Source organism: Budorcas taxicolor, chromosome 5, assembly GCF_023091745.1.
Source record: "Budorcas taxicolor isolate Tak-1 chromosome 5, Takin1.1, whole genome shotgun sequence".
Lineage (NCBI taxonomy): Eukaryota > Metazoa > Chordata > Mammalia > Artiodactyla > Bovidae > Budorcas > Budorcas taxicolor.
Genome location: NC_068914.1, coordinates 77,250,879 through 77,274,361, shown reverse-complemented (window position 1 = coordinate 77,274,361; position 23,483 = coordinate 77,250,879). Strand labels below are relative to the sequence as shown.

General features: G+C 57.7%; 1 protein-coding gene across 1 annotated transcript; it reads right to left on the bottom strand.

Annotated features, from left to right (window-relative positions):
* Positions 1-387: 387 nt before the first annotated feature.
* On the bottom strand, positions 388-21,959 carry RAPGEF3 (Rap guanine nucleotide exchange factor 3). The gene is made up of 28 exons (XM_052641535.1): positions 21,668-21,959; positions 20,976-21,188; positions 15,268-15,321; positions 15,074-15,180; positions 14,753-14,874; positions 14,441-14,609; positions 13,777-13,861; positions 13,390-13,450; positions 13,227-13,303; positions 12,900-13,046; positions 12,276-12,388; positions 11,904-11,992; positions 11,528-11,606; positions 11,190-11,340; positions 11,028-11,110; positions 10,248-10,287; positions 7,438-7,519; positions 7,022-7,168; positions 5,104-5,201; positions 4,610-4,735; positions 4,342-4,523; positions 3,988-4,078; positions 3,799-3,849; positions 2,826-2,913; positions 2,433-2,497; positions 1,933-1,987; positions 1,766-1,837; positions 388-790 (listed from the first exon to the last, which is right to left on the bottom strand). Exons 1-28 carry the CDS (start codon positions 21,671-21,673, stop codon positions 672-674), a joined length of 2,772 nt encoding a protein of 923 aa, XP_052497495.1. The 5' UTR covers positions 21,674-21,959; the 3' UTR covers positions 388-671.
* Positions 21,960-23,483: the final 1,524 nt, after the last annotated feature.

Genomic DNA, 23,483 nt, shown 5'->3' with positions numbered 1-23,483 from the left:
AGGGGGCTGAGGCCTGGATGCAGTCAGCCACGGAGCCCTGCCGGGTCCCAGAGACCACCCCGAGCAGGGGGCGGGGCTTGGCCCTCCCTGCCCCGCCCCCAAGGGCTGGCTGGAGAACACAGCCTCTGTGCACTTAGGGTAACAATACAGCTCCTCAGGGGCCACCGCTCCTGGACAAACAGCCCTGACCACACCCAGCTGTTTATCGCCCAGGCTGTGGAAACAAAAGCGCTGCTGCTCCCCGCCTCCACCCGCTGCCTCCCCAGGCAGGGCCTGCTCCTGCCGCACGCGTGCAGACGCTCAGCCCACCAGGGAAACACACCCCAGGGGCCAGAGACGGCTGGACAACAGAGCCATGAGGCGCAGAATCTGGGAAAATCCTGTTGTGGAGAGCTCTCTGTTGAACACAAAGGAAAAACGCGCTGCTCTCCCGCTCACTCCAGGGCCTCTCTGCCCCCCACTCCTTGGCCTTGGGCCCCGGCTCCTTCCATCCGCAGGTCCTCCGTGGCCGCCAGTCATCGCGGGGGACGGGTGCCTCCACGCTGCCCGCTCCCGGGCCTCAGGTCCAGTCCTTGGAGAGCCCTGCCTGGCTCGGCCAGCCCCTGGGCCTCCTGGCCCGGCGCGCTCCGGGCTCTCCTGGCGGCCAGTGTCTGCTCCAGCCCAGGCCCTCCTCACGGCTCCAGCTCCCGGGAGAGGCGGGACAGTTCCCGCTGGTTGTCGATGACCTTCAGCTGCTGGACGTAAGCCCAGGTGCTGGCGGGACTCCGGGTGCTCAGGGACTGCTCCGAGCCTGGGGGGCAGGGAGGGCGGTCAGCACTTTGTAGAGCCCACCTTTCCCCCTTCCAAGAGGCAAATCGACCCTCCTACCTTCTGCCACCCAGCCTGCCACTCCCCACAGCCAATCTGGAAGACACCCCACCCCCCATCTGCGACAGAACAGCACAGTGAAACGGGCCCCAAATTATATGCAGCTTCATACCCCTTTTACTAAGTTCAAAAACAGTGAAAACTAAAGAATATTTTGTTGTCATAATATATATATGAGATATTTTAAAGATATATGTATATGTATATTTAATTATATGTACACACGATAAAGCTATTTTTTAAAAACAAGGAAATGGGTAACTCAAAATTCAGCATAGTGGTTTCCCTGGGTGGGGAGGGGCAAGGGAACAGGAAAGGGGACCACCACTAGGGAGATGGAAATTATTGTCAGTGTGCTCAAGCTTGGCTTGGGTCCAGAAAGGCTCATCTTATTTTCAGAATAGATCATACATAACCTAAGATAATGATGATGATGTGGTATGAACTGTGGATTACGACTAATCCCATTTCACACAAACTGAAGGCCAATTAAAAGAATACAGGTCTGGAGTAGGAGTGTGTGGGTCCCAGTTCTAACTGCTTATCTAACCAGCTCTACCTCACTTCGGCTTCCACCTGTTTTTTCAAGGCCCCAGCCCACTGTATACCTTTAAGTGGGGATAACACTCTACCTACTTCATACAGCTGTTGTGAACCATTATCACCATCGTGCTTTGCAACCCCATGGACTGTAGCCCGCCCGGCTCCTCTGCCCATGCGATGCTCCAGGCAAGAATACTGGATCTTCCCAACCCAGGGACTAAACCCAGGTCTCCCTCATTGCAGGCAGATTCTCTTCCATCTGAGCCACCGGGGAAGCCCTTTCATGTATGGATGTGCCTGTAAGTGCCAGCCAGCCATGGCCAGCTTGTCAGCACCCACCCCTGCCCTCACTTACATGTGGAAACCCTGACCGCCTGGCTGTCCTCGTGCAGGTGGGAGACTCGGCTTCTGAGCGGTGACAGAGGCACTGGGAGGTGAGGAGGGAGTTAGTGAGAGGAGACCAAGTTGGTGCCTTGCAGGGGACATCACTCAGGGGCGCCCACCGGGGATCTGCCCTCTCACCATTACTGTGGCTTCGGCAGTGGTGTAGCATCCGTGCAGCTCTGGCCATCATTCTCTGGGGGCCAAGCAAGGACATGAGACCAGATATGAGGGACGGGGCCCTGGCCTGGCCTAGGGGACAGCTGAAATGCTCCTAGGCACCAGCGGCTGTAGGAGATGGGGCTGTGCCTACTGCACCCCAGCTCACCCAAAGACCCAGCGGGAACCAGGCACTGGGAAGACAGAAGTAAGGGAGGGCTTAGAGAGGAGGAGGCCTGGTGGGGAGGGGATTCTGGTTGAAGGGCGAGATAGCTGAGGCCATCACCCCACCACTCCCTGGTGGAGACCAGATCCTCTGAGGGCATGCAATGGAGTAAGGCAGGGGCTATTTTAAAGGAAGTCTTCATATTTATGTTGTTGAGAACAACTTTGGACCGTCTCCCAACCCCCGCCCCTTCCAAAGCCATCGTCACAGCCTCCAACCTGTTCTAGCCTCAGACACCCGCTCTCCTTGGACTCACCATCTTCTCAAAGTTGATGAGATTCTCCACCAATGTGTGATTTCCCTCGTGGATGAAGGTCATGTCTGCAAAGAGATGGGCTTTGCTCATAGGTCCCCAAACTCCTTCCCCTCCCAGCAGCCAAGGAAAGGTTAGGGACCAATAACAGGGACGCCACATGGCCCTCTTCCTCCCTGCTAACCTCCTGGAGCAATTTCTTTATATCTCTTAGGCCTCATGTCATCAGCCATCTAATGTCTGCATATGTTCATTCTGCTTCTATCTGGTGAACTCCTAGTTCACCTTTGTGGCCCCAGGGCATTGGCACACTGGAATCACCCAGAGGGTCAGGTGGACACTCTGGGGCAGGGACGGATGGGATGGGAGCAGGGTGGCAGGCACTGGTGCCCTTACCTTTGAGAAGAAGGGGCATGAAGGGGATGAGGGGAGGGGAGAGCTTGGTGAGGGCCAGACGATACACTCGGTGGTTCCACGAGGGGTCCTGAGAGGGAAGAAGCCACAGTGAGAGAGGGAGGGTCCCGCACACCATGACCTACTACATGCCACAGCATAACCACATTCCCACCCGCCAAGGAGAGGCCGTGCGCACACTCCTTGGAGCTTAGCCTCCCCTCGGCCCCAGATCTCCCCAAGGCAGGCTGTGCGGCAGGCAGAGGGCCTGGAGCTGTGATGCCGGGCTGCACGACGTGGATTCCTGGCCTCCAGTTAGCCCCCAGACACTCATGGACATTGTCACAGGGGCTCTGAGGATTCCCGGAAAACTATTCTGCCCCTGTTTCTCCCTCTCTCCCTCTCTCTCTAGTGGGTACACCCCTTTGAACTTCTTCAGCCCCAGGAGGAGAATTTTTTCCTCAGGAGCTCTTGGAGCCTTGCTAATGAAAGCAGCCTGCACGAGTTCTCTCCTGAAAGCTATACACCTTTCGCTACCCCCGCTACAGTTCCCGGGAGTGGAGGGCTCAGCTCCTCAACTCTTGCCTCGTTTTTTGGCCTAGGCTCCTTGAGTCTCCTGAGGGGCCTCTGACAGACCCCAGAACACCATGGGAGTTGGGTCAAGACCTGCTTCCTGGGTCCTGAGGCAGGTCAGTGCCCCCCTGGTGGTCCCCTGGCACCTCAGACCCCAGGGCCAGCAAATGCCGCAGCAAATGCCACACGGGCCCCTATACACCTGCTGAGGCATATAATACAATACACAGACCCCCATAGTGCTAACACTGCATTTCTCAGCCAGCCCCCCAGAGCCACAGGCCAAAGGGAACCAGGCCCTGACCCAGGGTTGGAAGCCGGGAAAGTGACCAAGGACAGGCAGGGGTGCTGTGGGGAAGAAGCCGGGGGTTGGGCCAGGGTGGCGGGGGCGGGGAGCACTCACCAGCAGCCTCTCGAGGGCTGAGTAGAGCTTTCGGACTTTGTGGGGCAGCCGCTGTGAAGGAGAGGCAGGCGAGGCTGTCACTGCTCTGAGGTGCGGGCCCCATTCCCAGCCAGGACGCCCAGGACAGGCAGGGGCCTGACTCAGGACTGAGGTGGGGAGGCCCTGACCCACCCAGCAGATGGCACTCACCTCCCAGGTATGGGCCAGGCGGCTGATGGCTGAGTTGCTGAGACCAAACATGACGGCAAAGAAGGAATTAAGATTCTTTTGCTCCTTGAGGCTGTGAACAGAAGACCCAGAGACCCTCAGGGGAAGCAGCCACACACAGAGCCCCACCCCCACGCCACCCCCAAGCCACAGCACAAGACCCGGCCAGGCCAATGCTGCCCTTGCAGGGACTGGAGCTGTATGGTGTGGGGAGGCGGGGGCTCCAGGGGCCCTAGGCAGGCACGAGGGTGGGAGACTTGGCCGCACTCCGACCACAGATCGGGGGGTTAAATAAAGGCACCATGGGGCTCTGCCACCCAGCCCACCGGCACTCACTGGGCTGCCAGTTTGATGAACTTCCTGAGCAGCTGGGCCCGTAGGCCGGGCACGGAGCAGAGACACAGCTCTGTGGCCACCCAGTACTGCAGCTCGTTGAAGCGGCGCATGAAGCGCTCCAGGTTGGCGGTGGTGACGTCCCGCAGGTGCTGGGGGCCCAGTACATAGTGGATCAACTCCACCTGGGCAGGGGGGAAGCACTGCAAGGTCAGCACACAGGGCGGGGCGTCCCCATTGCCCACTCCTCCCCTCCGCTCTGCCTCAGCACCTGGTGGATGCTGTTGAAGAGGCTCCAGTCATGATCCGTGAGCTGGCCTGCCAGGTCCTTGGTGCTCACCAGGTCCAGCCCCTCGGCAGAGCCCACCGTGGGCCCCAGCTGCTCGGGGTGTGGGGTCTGCAGGTGGAAGGGTGCTCAGAGGGCTGCCTGGGGGGTCCAGGGGGCATGGTGGGAGGAGAGAGTCTGGGGCCAAAAGTCTGTGCCCAGGGCTGGAGGAACGTCAGGAGGGCAGAGGTGCTGCAGGGGTGGAGGGGCTCCCCAAGGAGGCATGCCCTGACAGCTCCCCAGTGCTGGGGCCCCTCTCCCACTTGAGAGCTCCCAACAGTTCTCCCCTTGTGACTTCCTCCATTGGCTGAGGCCCAATCCTCTCTCTTCCTCCTTAGGAGCAGCCAGAGCCAAGCCCTGCTCTCCTTTCCATGTGGCCCCCTCCTAGCACCCACCCAAAACAGCCCTTCCCGGGGCCCTGGCGCCCTGCCTGGCCCTACCAGCTTGTGCACTTCCTGTGGGTTGACAACAAAGAGCCGCTCGTTAAGCCTCAGGGATGTGGCCACACCACGGGCATCTGGCTGCAGGCCAATGGCATCTGCAAAGAGAGCAGAGGCTGTGCTGGGTGGGGACAGAGAAGGAGGCCAGGGAGCAACCAGAGGCGGGGTGCAAGCTGGAAGAAGTCTCCCAGTAGCGGCACTGGAGTCCTAGGCAGGTGTTCTAAATGCAGAGGTGTGCATGCCCACACACGCACAGCGGTAGCACAGCCAGAGGACAATGAAAGAGGAGTCTTGGTGAGACAGGCTGACACTGGGCAACGCTGGAGCCTCCCTGAGTCCCAGCTTCCTCCTTTCTCAAAAGCAGACACCAAGATTTCCCGTGACTACTCATCAGTCAAATGAAGTCACTGATATAAATAGTGGCTATAAGGATATGATACATATACAAGCCCTTTGAAAATTGGGAAATGCCTTACAGAAATCTTCGTGTGGATTTTCATCAGCTCTTGTGGACTGGGACTGTGTTTTCAGTCATGTTTGAGTCCTCAGTCCCTAGACCAGTAGCCTCCAAAGTAAGGTACACAAGACCATTCCATGCGTCCAGGAAAAAAATATTAGCACTTGTATTGATTTTTCTTACCTGTTTTGCATTTGCTTTGTGTATTGCTCTATGATCACGTAGCAACAGTGTAGGAACGTATATATGTGACTTGCAAGGAAATATACACAAATAAGGGAGTTTGTAATAAAATACTGACTACTGACATAGATGTCCATCAAAACAATCAGTGCTCTAAACAGAGACCCATGTAGGGTCTCAATTAACACTGGGTTTGGACAACTGCAACTTGCCACGTGGCCACCAGAGGGCAGTGCTTCCCAGAGGAGCACACAGGCACCGGTGCCCTCATCATCTCTCCCTCCTGAAGAAGGAGGCTTTGCTGGTCTCCCTGCCACTCCTTGCCATTATTCTCTGGATGGCCAGCTGCTTACCCTGGGCTCCCGCTGTCATACCCATGCTGTGTCTTTCATGGATAACAGTGGTTTTTAATGTCCCAAGTTCTCTAAAGGCAGGTCTTAATAATCCTCATGCTGCCATACTCTGAGCACCAACTTTACGCCAGGTCCCATGCTAAGAGCTTCAAACACAGTAGCTCATTTAATAGCCACAGCAGTCCTAGGTGATAGGTAGTTACAGTGGTCATTCAACAGACAAGGAAATGGAAGCTCACAGAGGTCAAACAACTTGGGCAGGATCATATATTCTGTAAGCAGTGGGTCTGGGAGTCCACAGTCTAGGCTCTTAACCATCAAGCTGCTCATCTTACCTGCCATGGTACCTCTGCCTCCTAACATGCTGCTGGCCCATAGATGACCCTCAAAGATGTTGATGGACTAAATGAGCAACTACCTAAATTCAAAGTCTGCCTATGCACTCAAGGGGTGAGCCTGGAAAAAATCACTGAATCCATTTGAGCTTCAGTTTCCTTGTCTGAAAACAGGATAAAAGTACCTATCTCATAAGACTGCTATTAGGATTAAATAAATGTGTAAGCATGGTAATAATGTCAGGCATCCCTGGTGGCTCAGTGGTAAAGAATCCACCTGCCAAGCAGGAGACACAGGTTCAGTCCCTGGGTCTGTGCCCATCACCTGGAGCAGGAAATAGCAACGCATTCCAGTATTCTTGCCTGGGAAAGCCCACAGACAAAGGAGCCTGGTGGGCTACAGTCCATGGGGTCACAAAGAGTCGTACCAGACTTATGCGTAATATGTACAAGTAAGATGTAATAAGCCTCTCATAAATGCTAACTACCGTTAACATTGACAGAGATGGTGATGATCTTAATTCAGGGGGTGGGCACAGCTCTGAGGGGGCCCCCTCCCTTGGGCCACCCTACCCAGAGACACAACTCACCACCTGCTGAGTTGACCTTCACCAGCACCTGCCCCTTAGTCCAGCCGTCCTCCTGGGCCAACGCTGCCATCACCTCTCTCACTGAGGCCGTCACAGGCAGCTGCAGGGTTAGCACGGAGTGGTCTGGCCGGCAGATGTCGTAGGGAACTGGAGAGGAAGATGGGACTGAACTGTGGGAGGGAGCTGCCTGGTCTCCCCGCCCCAGCAGGGAGAGAGGGAGGGAGGGTCTCAAGGATGGGGGGCAACAGCACTAAGGAGAAGCCTGGGCAGGCAGGTGGGAGAGCCTGAGGTGAGCAAGGGGGGAGCCTGAAACAGAGGCCCCGAGGAGCACAACATGCCATCTGGGCCAGGCACCCCGAAGTCCAGGTGATGAGAGCAGGGCTCGAGCTCTGCCCTGGCTGACTCAGACCACCAACCTTTGTCCCCAACTCTGATGGCGCAGTTGCTGCTGGGGAGAGGTTCATCCTGGCTGGGGAGCCAAACGGGAACATTCCGGGCCTGAGAAGGAGAGGAAGTAAGGACCAGAGGACACAGGAGAGCATGCAGGGACGGGGAGGGGCCTGTCACCCGGAGCGTGGGTCCCGCACAGCACACACACCACCTAAGGGATCTGCGTGTCCCGCAAACCCGGGACAGGTAAGGCGCTGGGGACCTGGGGACCGAGGCTGCCGGGGAAGACAGAGCAGAGCTCAGAATGAGTCTGTGCCCCTGTATATGTGTGTTACCCCCTCTGCCAAATGGGTCCAGAGCCTCTCTAATATGAACACAAGGCAGCTGTTGATCCTGGTCTTTTCCTCCTTCAGCTACCATTTACTATTTTCTATATGCTTATTTTAAGTATCTAAATATGCACAAAAGCCCTTTGACAAAATATTATTATCCCCATTTTACAGATAAAATCAGTGAGGGCTCAGAGAGCTTAAGTAACATACCCAAAGCAGCACAGCTGCTAAGTAGCCCTAAAATCCTAAACCTGCCCCCCCCCCGCTCCCCCTCCCCCATGCTCTTGTCCACCAACACTCAACTGTTAGGTGCCCCATAACGCTTCCTCCAAGGCCCCACCACAGTGGGCTCTTGGGGGCCCCCACTGCCTAAAGGCCTCCCTCACACAGCTCCTCTGCCTACCGACTATTCTTTCCAGATTTTGTACTATTTTCCTCCTCCCAACTCTGAAAGAGGCAGAGGAGGTTTAGACCTTGGTTCATGGTTCTTCCCTGGATTGCCAAAGCTCTGCACTCCCCTCAGGGCTCCTCCCAGCATCATGTACCAATGCCCCCTTTCTCTCCACCCCCAGCATATGGAAGACTCTTAAAACCATACCACTGGGCACTGAATTCTCTTGCAGACCTTGGTCTCAAATGCCCCCAGGGTCTTCCATATCTGTGCTGCCTCACCCCAAACTCGACACACTCCTCGGATGCCCTCATCCCGCCTCCCAGGCTACTCTTCCGGCCATTCCCCTGGGTTCAAGGCTCCTGCTCCCCCATGCTCCCCTCCCCCACTTCCCCACAGAGTATCATCTAGTTCCGGGGTCTCTGTGTTCCCCCTTCCGCAGCCCAGGCCATCCCCAGATCCACCAGCCCGTATCGCCTCACGCCTTATCTACTACAACAGCTCAACTATTCTCCGCCAGCCTTGCCTCTCGGGTGCTTCCCTCCCTCCCACTCCCATCTGCCTGACCAGAGCCAGATTAACCTTCCTATCATAGTGTCCAGGCCACCATTGTCTGCTGAATAAAGCTCAGGCTCCCCAGCTGACCTATTCAATATACAAATCCCATCTTGTCAATCCTGGGCTCAAATACCTCCAATGGCTTGCAATGCTTAAAGGACAAAGGCCAGGCCCCTTTCCAGGGCCCACAGGGCCCCACCTGCTCTGGCCCCCCAGGGCTCCATCAGGAGGCAGGCTTCCTTCCCCACACCTGCCTGCAGCCTCTTCTCCGTCCATCCTCTCTCCCTGCATCTCTCGGTTCCAGCAGTCACTTCTCCCTGACCCTGACACTTTCCTTTTCAGCCCTTTCCTTCCTGCCTCCAGAAACCCCATCTTTGTCCTTATTCAGCATGAGGTTGCTCTGTAGCTCCGTCCCTCACTTCCCTGTGAGCCCCTCGAGGCCAGGTGGCTCTCCCAACCCTGTACAGCATCCTTGGCACCTAAGGCATGCCGCCTGCCCTTCACTGAGCATCAGCAAGAGGTGAAGGCCCCTCAGGGATGGAGCCAGCATTCTAGTGGGCTGTGAGGGTCACCAGCAGACAATTAGCAAGGAGACAGCTAAACAAAGAAAACAATTCCACTAGGACAAGGCTTTGAGGAAAACCATTGAGGACCCCCGTGGAGAGGAGCCAGTTGGGGAGGGGCTCTCACAGGGAGATGGGAGGGGACGGCAGGTGGGGGCAGGAGACGGAGGAGGGAGGGAGCTTCACCTTTAGCAGAAAAGAAGTCAAGAGGAAGAAACGAGAAGGATGAGGTGGGAGAGCCAGCTGGGCCCTGCAGGCCCAGATGTGGCATTTGGGTGTGATTCTCACTGTGAGTCTCCACAGGCGGCCCCAACCTACCTTCCCAGTCCTCCCCACCCCATTCTTCAAATTTCACTCCACTCAGGACTCCTCCTCCCACTTTCCTCTCCCAGCCCACTGCTGGGCATGGCACTGGCCCCCAGGAGCCCCGGGGTTTCCGAGATGCCTCCAGGCACCACCCCTCACCTGCCAGGCGGGAACTGCTAACTGGCTAGAGCTGTGAGCATGAGGGGGCTTCCCAGCTGGTGCTAGTGGTAAAGAACCCGCCTGCCAATGCAGGAGACATAAGAGATGTGGGTTCGACCCCTGGGTCAGAGAAGATCTCCAGGAAGATCCCCTGGAAGAGGGCATAGCAACCCACTCCAGTATTCTTGCCTGGAGAATCTCATGGACAGAGAAGCCTGATGGACGGGCTACAGTCCATGGAGTCGCAAAAAGTTGGACACAGCTGAAGCAACTGAGCTCGCACGTGAGCATGACCAGATGGAATAAACCCCTTGTGGGGGTGGGGAGCAGTGACCTTAGACCTCTGTCTCCTGCAAGGCCCAGCCCCAGTGTCACACGCAGCCCGAGCTCCATGATCACCTATCCCAGACCAAGGATGTGCCTGTGTTTTGGGGGGACCTTCCCATGCAGAGGGGCCTGGAGGTCCTTGGAGGACGGGGAAAGCAGGGACCCGGCAGAGGCATGAGGAGCCCACTCTGGTCGGACACCTTCATCTGAGGAGACGCGTTCCCACAGCCGTTCTCCAACCTGTAGAGCAAGTGAGAGGGAGGTGAGACTGGGGGCAGGGTCCCCCAGCAGGCAGGACGATGCAGGCTCAAATGCAGAAGGATACCAGGCTCTGGATTCCCTCCACCGTCACCAGAGGCTCAGAGGTTGGCAGACTTGGAGAGGATGACCCAAAACAGGCACAACTTGAAATCCAGCCCCTGGATCCTACGATTTTCCCAGGCTATCAGGGGAGGGAAGGAGCTCAAGGGAGAAAGGGACCCAGTGTGGTGTCAGGTCAGGGAGGCCACACGTGAGCTCTCCCCGAGCCCCAGCTGCCCCCACAGGAGGCCTGGGAGGGCGGGAAGGTCTGGGAGCATGAGGTAAAGGCTGGGAAATTGGGTAGAGCAGGCGGGAGCTGGCACCAAGGGTGCTCAGCAATAAGCAGGAGCCAGTGAGCAGAGCAGGTATGCAGGGCAGTGGGAAGATGACGCACAAATGACTGTGGGCTGCCTGAGCATGGACGGATGCGTGACAGGAGGGTGTGCAGCTGGTGAGAACACTCGCTGAGATGAGCAGGACTAGACAAGTGAGCACAGCACAGGGTTTTACAGCCAGGAGCAGGAGCCCTGGGGGTGGGGTGACAGGCTCAGGGCGGCACAGCTGCAGGGCTGCAGGCTGGATTGAAGCCACGTGTTTGCCCCCCAAGGCGGTGCTCCCAGCTCCTGCCACACAGCCTGTCCTGCCCGCCCGTGACAAGCTCCCTTGAGCCAAAGCATTACCTATGGTGTCGCCGCCTCTCTGGCCACTGCTCCCGCAGCAGGTTGCTAAGCCGGGCGTCCCTGCTCACCAGGTCCGACAGTTTCTGGGGGAAGCCAAGGTTCACTGAGACCCCCGTGTCCACCCCGGGCAACCCGGCCCAGCCCCTCCTGGCTCCCAGGTACCTTGAGGAAGCTGGTGGCCACAGGGTCGGTGCGGAGCGTAGGGCCGTACAGGGTCACCCACTGACTGACCAGCCGCAGGATCTGCTGCCTCTTGTTGCAGACGTAGGAGCTGTGCTCCTGCTCGCTGCCCCCCGCGGGCTCCGCGTGGAAGGTGGGTCCCAGTCAAGGGAACCACAGTGTCCAACAGGACCACCCACCACCCTCAGGAACAGGCACAGGAAGGGCAGGACACCCGGAGCCCATGAATGGGCTGGGCCTGGAGGGTTCAGTACAGCCATGCTTCGGGGGATCCCTCCCCGCTCCACACACCATCCTCACCCCCAGGGCTGGAAGGATATTGGTGCAGGAGGGCAGCACAGAGCTGGGCAGTGGGCATGAAGACACTGTGGGTCAGGAGGAAGTCACTGAGGAATGTCTCTGTAAGGCAGGGGACAGGTGAGGGACTCAGCAGTCGAGTCTCCTGAGCTCAAGTATACGTGCAACCGGGGCACCCCTTTTACCAACCCCGCCATAGGCCAGGGAGCAGCGACACCCTGTCCCTGTCACAGCACTTCCTACACAAGCCAAGAACACAGAAACGGAAACTTCTGGCCAGCTGACCAAAGAGACCAATCGAGCACCTGATGAGGCCGGATGCAGGGTGCCTGGCCCTCTCCCAGGCGGTGCTGACCACCCTCTGAGCCAGAAAGCAGGCAGGGTGCCTCCTGCCCCTACCTGTTGGGTCATGAGCACTGGAGTCAGGCCGCATGGCCTCCAACAGAAGTTCTAGGATCTTCTCTGGGGTGCCAGACATCACCGTATACCTGGCAGAAACAGCCGGTCCATAGCACTTGAGCCCAGACTCCCCCTCCCGCAGCTGGGGCAGACATCAAGAATCAATCATATCACTCATCCCTATTTGCCAGCCCTTTCCCCACCCTATGTGGTGGAGGGGGGACTCGGGGGATGCATCTTAATCCCCGGAAGCCTCCCCACCCACTGCGGGCAGATATATGACACAGAGAAGGGAGTAAAGCCCGGGAAACAGAAGGAGAGAAGGTGGGCAAGAGAGATGGTATGGAGAGGGGAGCATGGCGGGTGTGTTACCGATTCCCGCCTGGGGTTGGGGGACGGGAAGGGCCGGTGCCCTGAGAGGTTCTCTCCAGCACTAACACCACTTTGCCATGTTCTTCCAGCCTCATGGTCTTTGCTTCCACGTCCTGGAGAATAAGCCACACCCAGTGCTCAATGCATACCACAACTCCTTTACCCATCCTAGGGCCTCTCCCCCTGCCTCCCCCATTCCAAACTCCAAGCCCCACAAGGCTCCCACAAGGACCCACAACCCTTCTCCTGCCCTAGTCAACACCCACGACCTTAGATTTGTCCCTCACAGCTGCCTCTCCCCCAGCCTGAGCCCCTCCTCCACCCTGTCCCTCCCAGTGCTCCTTCTGTGGACCCCACTCTCCATTACACTGCCTCCCCCTGCACCCCAGACCCCCACCCCTCTGTAACCTCACCCCTGGTCTCCCACGGCTCACTGAGCCTCCTCAGCAAGCCACGCACCTCCTCACACACTCAGAGCTGGGCTCCCTCCTCCAGCCATCATCCCCAAGGTTTCCACCTCCGACCTCTCCCTACTCCTTAAAGTCTCCGTCCGGTCCCTACTCCTTGCCCCACACCACTTCTCCAGACACATGTCCCTGCCCTCCCCACCCCCAGCAGCAGCACCTTGATGATACGGTTGAAGTCCTGCTTGTCCACGCGAAGAAAATGACAGTTGTCTTCTCCCAGGATGATGGTAGCTGCCCGGGGTGCATCGTTCACCAGAGCCAGCTGTCCGAAGTCGTCTCCCTCGTGCAGGGTGGTCACCAGGCCCTGCAGCCAGGCCCGAGTTACAGCCCAGCCCCCCAGCCCTCACCGGAACAGACCCAGAGCCACCAAAGCAGGAGGAGACCTGAGACGCTGGCAGCCTTGGGTCCATTAAAGGCACTGCCCACAAGGACAAGGACCAGAGACCAGCTCTGCCCCAGGGGCTGGGCATGGGGGAAGACTCACCTTGCCATGGGTCACCACGTTGACCGATCCCTTCCAGATAATGTACCACGAGGTGCCCTTGTCCCCCTGGCTGAACACTGAGAGAAGCAGCAAGAATCAGACATGCCCCCGGCACCCATCGCTTCTTCCCTGTGGCCTCCGCCCACGTCCAGGCAGGACTTACACACAGTTCCTGCCTTGCTGTGCGGTTCAAAGAGCAGGACTGCAGCCAGCTCCCGCTTCACCTGTGGGCAGGGGGACGAGAGTCAGAGAGGCGAGTCCAGGGACGAGGGGCCAGGTGAGGAAGTTAGGTCCAAAGCCACGCATACTCGGGGGACAGAGCTGTGATGAGGTCAGGTGACCTGGGATTCGGCAGGAGACAAAGCAGAGGAAGAAATGGGCACAGAGAGCCAGAAGGACCTTCAGACAAGGATGCCATGCCGGGGACAAGACATTAGACTGAAGTATCTAGGCCACGGGTGGAAGGGGAGGGGCGTGTCTTCTGGCCTAGCAGGGGTCACAGGAAGGGAGGTTTGGGGGAGGGCAAGGTGGGGCGGGGTCAGGGGCTGACCGAGTTGGAGAGGTGGGCCACAGCCTTGATGTGCAGCAGTTCCTCGAAGATGAGGTCCAGCTCCTCGTCTGTGCGCTGACCAGGGCTGCGGGCACAGGGGACCAGGAAGAAGTGATGAACAAGCCAGGTGTGGGGAGCCACAGCACCCACTCAGCCTGGGCTGGCCGGGGCCCCAGCAGTGGCCGTTCATCAATAAAGGGCCAGCCTTTGATGGGAGCACACCATGTGCCAGATGCCGGGCCAAGCACTTTACATATGACTTCATTCCACCCTCACAACAACCCCATGATGTGGGCTATCATTATCCTTTGACAAAAGAGGAAGCTGGCCAGCAGAGACCCAAGGACACAGAGCTAGTAGCCAGTTGAACTGGAATTTGAACCCAGACCTGCCATGACTGTCTTGGCCACGGGTGCTTCTCAGAGAGGGCAGGGTCCCTGGAGGCCACAGGCTGCACGGCCTCAGTTACAGAGGAAGGACCAGGTTCAGAGGGGGCAGGAGGGCTCGAGATCACACAGCATGTCCATGGCAGGTGCAGACCACAGCTCAGGCCTCGGGTCCAGCCAGGGTCCTATCCCTCCACGAGAGGTCGGGGAGAAGTCGGGGCTCACTCCCCCTCAGAGGGGAAACTACGGAGTCTGAGAGCGGGGTTTTGCCCACTTACGGCTTTCGAAGCGCCACCGTGAGCAGGGCATCGGGCCCCCGCTGGGACAAGAGGGCCAGAGCCTCCACCAGCTCCTCCTCCAGCTCATGGGCGCCCACGGGCTCTGGCTCCGGCCCCGGGAAACGGTAGAACTGGGTGTCTCGGTCCTGGAAGGCCCAGTCGTGTTTCACTGCGGGGCAGAGGCCCAGGCGAGGGGGAGGAGAGGAAATTGAGGCCACATAGGTATGAGGCTTCCATGGAGATGCCCGGCACAGGCCTGCTCCCCAGGACTGCCTGGCACTGGGTGCCCACCCACCCGGGGCTCAGGCTCACCGTGGCAGAGGGCGCCTTCATCCAGGAGCACCTGGCAGATACCCACGGCTTGGCTCCGGGAGTGGATGCCCAGCCCCAAGGCCAGGATTCCATCCACCAGCTCCCGGCCGGAGCAGCACTGCCTGGGAGGAGAAGGGGACAGGGCAGGGAAAGGAGATCAGATGGCAGGAGGGAGAGCGGGGAGGGAGGAAGTCCATCCGAACAGCACCTTCTAGAGCTAGCAGCAAGGCTGGGTCCAGAGCCTGGGCAGAGTGAAAAGGAGAGAAAACTGCTGGGGGTGGCGGGGAGGCGGGCGAGGAGGCAGCCAGGGCCGCCACTCACCGGTGGAGCCGGAGGTGGTACTTTCTGTCTCGGATGAGGTTGGGGCAGTTGGCCAGGAGGTGTCGATGCAGCTGCTTTCCCGCCCTGAGCACCCGCTCCGTGGAGGCCTGGAGGAGGCAGGCACAGCTAGCTGGCTCAACACCTGAGTCCAGGCGTGCGGGCCCCCTCCCAGCCCCACCCCTCTGGACTCATACCTGCTCCAGGCTCACGCTGAAATCCAGAGACTCCTCGCTGCTGGTGAGTGGCGTCTGAGGGCAGTGGGGAGTCTGAGTGTTAGTGCCAGGCCTTGAAACCCAGCTCTCAGGCCCCTTCACCATGACTCCCAGCCCCGGCCCAGTTCTTGACTCCAAGCATTCATTTAGCTAACGGTTCAACAAATACTCACTGGGCAACCCCCCATATGCCAGGCATCTGCCTCATCACCACCCTGCAGCCCTATTACTAGACCCATGTCTTCATGACACCATCAGCGCATCCCCAGGGATAAGGTCCAGGCTCTGCTTCCTCAGCGCCCAGTGTGCCCAGGCATCCAGGTAATTCAGCATGTAGGGGAGGGAGGGGCACAGTGGACCTGGGGGAGCATGGGGACATGAGATAAGAAGGCCAGGAAGTGAGCAGCTCAAGAGGTCCGGAGACCCACAGCCTGATGCCGAACCAGGGTCGGTCCCCAGTCACAGGACTATGGACAAACCTCCTGCCTTCTGTGGACCTTGGTGCAGCCTTGTAGTTAAAGACACAAACCCTGGAGCCAACTCCTGGATTCCAGTCCCTGCTCCTATGTAACCCTGAATACATGATTTAATCTCTCCCTGCCTATAAATCTATAAAACATTCATAATAACAACTCAAGCTTTGGAAAGGATTATGTGAGTTAATAGAGATCAAACATTTAAAGCAATGACTGGCATATACATGCAGTTGTGTGTGCACGTTAGTTATCATTACTCATCTGTGAAGCACAGCGCCGGCGGCCTGCTGGAAGGCCCTTTATTCTCCAAGATGCTGCTGCTAGTCCCTAGCCCTGCAAACATGAGTCAGTCTTGGCAGAACATGGGATGGCTCTGGAAATGGGGTTTATGTAGAATCACTGGTGAACGAGGTTCCCTGCCCTTGGCTTCCATCAGGCCATGCAGGACTCGCTGGTCTGTTCGCCCTGGGATGTCGGCCATAAAAGCCTCTCACGCTCCTCTCCTACCACCTGAGGACTGGAATTCATGAACACCCCTGAGCAGGATGCTCTACCCTTTAGGAGCCCTCCCAAAGGCAGGCACTACACAGTTCATACAGCATGTCTTTCTCGTGATTTCATCTGACTTCATAGAGAATGGGCTTCCCTTGCGGCTCAGCTGGTAAAGAATCCGCCAGTAATTCGGAAGACCTAGGTTCAATCCCTGGGTTGGGAAGATCCCCTGGAGAAAGGAAAGGCTACCCACTCCAGTATTCTGGCCTGGGATCAGACAGGAAGTAGGCAGAGCAGGCAAGGTCAGTCCTCCTTGACTTATCAGGAAACAAAACTCTAGAGGTGATGTGCCCTGGTAACTCAGACACATAGCCAGACAGCCAGGGATAAACTCAAGCCCCTTCCAGAAGTGCTCACATTCTTGGTCTCACTCCACCCAGTACACCTGCCTGTTTCTTCTCCCTCCCCTTCCTTCTCTGCAATGCCTCCCTATCAGCACTCAGGGCCTGAAGAGGACCTGGCCTGGGGCCAGAGCCCTCTCCCCTGGTCCCAGCATCTTCCCACAGTGCACTGGGCAGAGGCCTGAGGTCCAACATGCGTAGACGCCTGGCCCAGTGCCGGGCGGAAGTTGCTAGGTGTCCCAAAGGTATACTTACCCTAGTCATGGGGCCCATTCTAGGGCCAGACATGGCCCTGGAGACTCAGCAATAGGATAGGAAAAGAGAAGGAGGAGCCAAGGAGGGAGGAAGGGCAGGAATGCTACCCGGCCAGCCTCCTGTGTTGGAACAAACAGTGCCAAGTGCTAATGACTTGTTGTTGTTCATGTCAGACTACCCAGGTGGCCCCAGTCCCCCCAAAGCCCCTTGGTGTCCAGGACCCAAGCTCCAGCACACACTCCCTTCCTGGTATTATTCTGACCCTAGAGGGCACATCAGGAGGGGAGGTGCCCAGTCATGTGGCCAGGCTGGGCAAGACTCAGATCTCAGATCCGCAGGCCTCGCTTCAACCATTTCCTGTCCTGCCCCAGGGGACGTGCAGGAGGCTCAGAGCTGGAACACTGGCCCATCAGAGCTGAGGAAGAGACCTGAAGGCATCCCCCTTATTTTTCCAAGAAAAGCAGCAGGAGCCCAGAGAGATGAAGTAACTTGCCCAGAGTCACACAACTGCTTAGAAATGTACGATCCTACTGAATAATTGTTACCAACACTGATCCAGAAGTAGGTGTTTGTCTCCTGTTTCCTGGCTAGAGAAAAGGAGGCACAGAGGCTATGTAACCTGCCCTTTTCAAGCTGGTAAATAGGGGCACCAGAATTCACCCTGTGCCCATCTGATTCCAAAGCCCATGATCTTAGCCACTAAGCCCTGTCATCTCCCATGGCACCTCCACGGTGCTGGGCCTCCCCCACTGTGCGCGATGGACGCAGAAGTGGTAAATTCTGTCCTCAGGAATGTTCCGCCGGCAGGGAAGTCTGAACAATCCTGGGTTAGACGAAGTTCCCTATCTGTGTCATCACAGTCCCTCTGAACCCCTGCCGTGTTCCTATGCATGGGGACCTCCTGGGATCATGGTGGGGGTGCTATTCAGGGGCTGCGGTCAGCTGTGTGGGCTCTGGAGTCAGGTGCCTGGGTTCAAATCTTGGTTCCCCGCTACCAGCTTGTTGTGTGACCCTGGGCTGCTTATAAAGCCCTCTGTGCTTCAGCCTCCTCATCTATAATGTGGGGTTGGTCGCAATAGTACTTATCCCATAGGGTAATTTTGAGGATCAAATAAGTTAATTAATAATATGGAGCATTCAAAGCCATGCCTGCTTTGCAGTAACTACTTACTCAATGGTAACTTAACATAACTCTTCCCTCATGATGGGCAGCTGTCACCTGGACACGGTGAAAGACATGCTGTACTCTGACTGATGCTGTACCTGATCTGATGACCCTGAGTGTCAGCTTAGGGGCTTCTCAGTTAGAAAGCAGCGGCTGGTATGGGTAGGGGTGGAGGCCCTCACCCACCACCTCCTGTCAGGTTTGGACAAGAAGGACTCAGGGTGGAAGAAGAGGTCTTAGTTTCCCTGCACAGGATCATGGCTTGCCCCACCCCCCTCCCTGTCACTGAGTGTCAGAGTCACACTGGAGGGGCAGGCACAGAGCCAGACAGCCACATGGGGACTCGTCAGACCAGTTCCCTTAGGCCACGGCTAGGGTCTCAGGCCAGGGTTGTGTGCGATGGGACTGGGAAAGGATGCATGAAGCAGGGTGAGGTTCTGGAGTGTCAGTGGTACCTTCTGTAGCAAGAGAATATACACCACAAACTTGAACTCTGCAGCCAGACTGTCTCGGACCCAAGCCCAGCTTGTCCCTTAGCAGCTGTGTAACCCTAGACTGTCACTTAGCCTCTCTGGGCTTCTGCCTTTGCATCTATAAAATGAAATGATGGCGTTAGTAGCTATTTCTCAGGGCTTCTGTGAGATTATTTGATGTGATTAAAGCTCATAATAGCACTTTGGATATAAATACTGCACAAACACTAGCTACTTCCATCATTTGGACAGGCTGAATGAAAGCATGTTTTCTGAGTTAGAGACTAAAGACACCTCTCCTAAAACAATCACTCAAAGAGTAGCATCTCAGGGTTCTCTAAGCTCAGGGGACCCACGAGAGGTCATCCTGACCTTGCCCCTGCCTCTAGATAGACTGGTTTCTGTGTTGGCTCCCAGACATCCGATAAGATCTCATGTACCCCTAATGTTTATCAAAGGAGACGTTCTTCCATCCTATTCCAGCATCAACTTTGCCATGGTTGTTAAGTCCTTTCTGTATCAAACCTCAGGGTCTCCTGCTGTAAACTGCTTTAATTTTCTCTTGTTCTGGTCTAATGGGAACAGAAAGTGCTCTCTTCAGGCCTCAGGAGGTTGATGGATTTCCCCCTCAGTTTTCTAAAGGTGGCCATGGCCTGGGTAACTCCCAGCACTGTCCTCCTGGGACCCTGGGCTCCACCCCCTTAGAACATCCACCCATCACCCTGTGTGTGCACATTCCCTGCCAGACACTTGTTCCCTCACATGAGCCCCCTCAGCCAAAGGCATCATCCCAGAGGTGAGAATTAATAGCTTCACAGGGACCCAGAGTCTCTTAAACAGAGACACAATGGGCTGAAACCACCTCACCCCTATTCCCCAGAGACGGTCCTCAGGAGAGGATGTGGCCCCTGCCTCAAGCCCTAAAAATCTAAGTTCCCTCTAATCATCAATTCATGCACATACACCTGGTGGGGGAGGGGCCTTGTTTCTGTGCCTCTGATTCCATCCCTCACACCACTGATCCTCACCCCCACCTTTCTGGCCTCCCCTCGCATACCAGCCCTTCAATTCTGGGACTGAGGGAGTCAGGAGACAGCCTGGCAGCCTCCTCCACTCTCTCCCTTACTTTGGGTCCCAGGGGATCCTCCAGTGACCTCATTGTCCTGGCCCCTGACCTTCCCCCCACTCCCCACCTAGCCTCCACAAGCTAGGAAAGGGACAGGAAATGCACAAGTAATTATAGCCTGAGAGGGAAGGAGGGAGGGAGGGTTCCAGCCCACAGGCTCCAAGCAATAGCTACTGCCAGTGACCTGGGGTGGGGCTGGGTCTGGGGATGGGGGTGGGAGGGACAGACAGCTAAGCCCCAAAAGACCATGGCTCCCCTGCTCCGTGCAGAGTGCCATCTGCAGCAGGACCCAGGCCAATGAGGCCCCTTCTCAGTAAGACCCAGGGAGGGAGGGGATGGAGGACAGCTGGGGACTGACACCTAGATTCTCCTCTCGCTTCCCAAGGGGGACCCCATTATCTTGGTGGGCCTTGGTTTTCTCAACTCAGCTTCATATTTTGGCACATTTGGTAAATATAAATGGCTATATTTGGTAAATATATAAATGGGTGAGGTAGGAAGAGGGAGGCAGAAGGTGGTGGTCATTCTACTCAAAAGAATGCTCCTAAGAAAGGGGTTCTCCCAACTCTATCACCTGATCCAACTCCACCCCTTTGCCCCTATGCCCTCCCCATACCTACTTGCACACACATCACAGACACATACCAGAGCTCAGGTGAAGAAACTCAATTATTAAGTCTGGGTGGTTGGGGAGAACTTCCCTGATGTTTTGGATCCTGCAACCATATCCTACCCACCATCCACCATCTCCCCCCTCCCCAATTCTCTTTCCCTCATTCTTGCAGCTCCAGAGATGTTCTTAACTGGCAAAGGGAGCTCCGTTCATCTCACAGTCTCCAAACTTCTCATAATTCTCCCCTGAGCCCCTCTAAGCCAGATGCCAAGCAACGTTCACATGACCATTTCACCCCAGATCAAGACACAGACTCCACGCAGTTCAGTCCTCACTAAAGGAGAATGCTGCCACGGTGATGTTTAAAGAATAGTACCAAACTTACCTCCCCAGCACTTGACCTGACCCCTGTATTTCATACATGTCTCCCACCCCCACCTGAAGAACACACGAGCACCTAACTCAAGCCACACGGAAGTGACAAGTTCTTTTCCCCTTCGCCACATGCCTGAATAGGGGGATTGGGCACCACACGCATGCACAACGCAGTTGTGTGAGCCACCCACACTGCAGCCAGGCTGCCCACCCCAAGTGTATCCCCCATGCCTGCAGAGCAAGCTGGACTGCCAGCAGCATGGTCGCCCTCCCAGTTGGGCCCCCTCCAGCCGAGGCACGGGGATGGGACTCACCCAGCGCAGCCCCTGGATGCAGCTGGGGCGCTGGTGTTCGAGCAGCAGCTGGTAGGAGCAGCTTCGGGACCGGTACATCCTCCTGAGCACCATGTTGAGCAGCGTCCCCTCCGGCACCACGTCCGGGAGGCCTCCCAACGGCGGTGCTCCCAGAATCGAGTCGCCCTCCACAGCCAGGCCCACCTGCCAGCGGCTCTCACCTGGCCAGCCCACCTGTGATGGGAAGAGGACGGCAGACAGCCATGAGGCTGGGTCCGGGGCAGCTGGACCAAAGCACGGCCCGGCCGCCCCAGGCAGAAGCACTTCCTTCGAATCCTCTGGACTGGTCAGGCGGAGGTGCTGCGCCCCTGCCAGGAGCCGGGGGAGGGACAGGAAGACCTTCACTGGGGCCTGCCGCTCTGGCTCACTTAGGGGTCTCCAGCCGGCGGCGGCGGCGGCGGCATACCAGAGATCTGGCCCTTCTTTGGAATTCTGCCCCACCCCACCGACCATAGACCTGCAGGGATCTCCACCAACTCCCAGAATGGAGCTGTGGACTCACTGGATCCCCGAGAAACGCAGCTTCAGCTCAAACCCTTCTTTTCTCCTCCTTCCTCACCCTTGACCAAGCCTCTGTCTCCCACCCCAACTCCCCCACCGTGTCAGCTTCCTCCCCTGCTCCTCCTCCCCTGCTCCCACCCCACCATACCCACCTTCATGTTCCTCCTTCAAGCTCGCACAGCCGTGCAGGCTCTAGCAGAAGGCAAGGGGTGGCGGGAGCACCCGCCCGCCCCACAACGAGCCACTGTGTGCCCCCGGCCTGTAAGTTCCAGGCGAAGTGAGCAGACCAATTCGTAGCTGAAGCCGCTTCCAAGGCAGCCCCAGCCAGGCTGGGTGGAAAGGCTCCTCTCGGGTTGGGGGAGAACTGGGGACTTGGTGGGGGTACAACGTCACCCCCGCCCCCAGCGACAAGGAACCCCGAGCCTCCCCTCCGTCCCAAACGAAAGAGCCAGCTGGCACCGGGCGCTGAAGCGAGGCTGCAGCTGGCACTGATCCGGGCGGGAGCTGTCACACCCCCTGCGCGGCCCGCCCCCTTCCCCTCCCGGGCCGACAGGAGGGGGCGGGGAGGACGCGCCCCGCGCTCGGGCAGGGGAGGGGGCGGGCTCCGGCAGGGGGCGGAGTCGGAGCGCCGGGTACCCGGAGCTGGCGGGAACCTTGGCCTCGAGAAACCCCGGGGGCCGTAGCGTGCTGGGAGTGTGTGCCCGGGGGCGCCGGCGGCGGCGGCGGGGCTGCTGGGGTAGGGGCTGCGGGGTAGGGCCGCCACGCGGCCGGGAAGAGAAACGCAAACAAGGAAACGGGGGGAAGGGGGAAGGGGGTGAGTCATTGCGGCCCCACCCGGGAGGGAAATCCGGGCTGGGGCCGCTTCCCGGCCGGGGGCGCCCTGCCTCCTGTTTCGGTTCAGGGTCTCGAACAGGCTGGGGGAGGGACTGGGCCATTTTCCCGGAGGGAATCCCGCTGCCCAGCCTCCCACCGCAGCGCTTCTGTGCATGCACCCCATCCGCCGCCTTCTCCCCGCCCTACACGCGCACGCACACCCCCGGCACGGGTGGGGAAGTCGAGGCTGGAATGGAAGGACGGCGCTCGCGGACGGTGGGGGCTGGAGTCGGGGCCGAGCTCTGGGAGGAGGGGTTAGAAGGCCTGGCCCCGCCCGCGGTTCCGGAGTCTCAGGCCGGCTATGTGTGGAGGGCCATCGCCTTCCCGGGCCTCAGTTCCCACTGCCGCGTCGGTGGCCCAGCGCCCCCTCTTCACCCTTCTGCTTCTGAGGCGGCGGAGAGACAGTGGCTCCGGGTCAGCTATTCCCCCGGCGCCAGCGGCGTAACTGGTCCCATTCTTCAGTGAGGGTTTTGGAAGGAGTCGCGCGCCCCGCCCCCGGCTTTCTAGAACGCACCCTCTTTTTGCCCCATCAGTGTCCCTTTCCCTCTGCAGCTGAGCCTGCCTGGACAGAGGAAGGCACATCTCTAACATACCATGTCCCTTGGGGGTGTGGGTGTGGATTTTCATTGTGATTAAAACCTCAATTTCAATGTGTCTTGAAAAGTCTTCACAGGAGCTTATCAAATGTAAGTTCCAGCCCCTTAAATTCAGATTCAGTCTTACTGGCATGAAATGCAAAATCTGTGTTTTGAGCAAATACCCTAAAGTTGTCCGCTGGGTTCACACTTTGAGAAATGTTAGTGGAGTTTTAAATGCTCCCTCAGGGTAGACGAGGTTAGGTATGCGTCCTCAGTCGCTCAGTCGTGTCTCTTTGTGACCCCATGGACTTTAGCCCACCAGGCCCTTGTCCATGGGATTTTCCAGACAAGAACACTGGAGGGGGTTTGCCATTTCCTCCTTCAGGGGACCTTCCCAGCCCAGGATGAAAGATGAGTCTCCTGCATTGGCAGGAAGATTCTTTACCACTGAGCCACCTGGGAGGGGAGCCTAAAGATGATTCTAGCCCCAAGCCCAAACCTAGCCACCCAAGTTCAG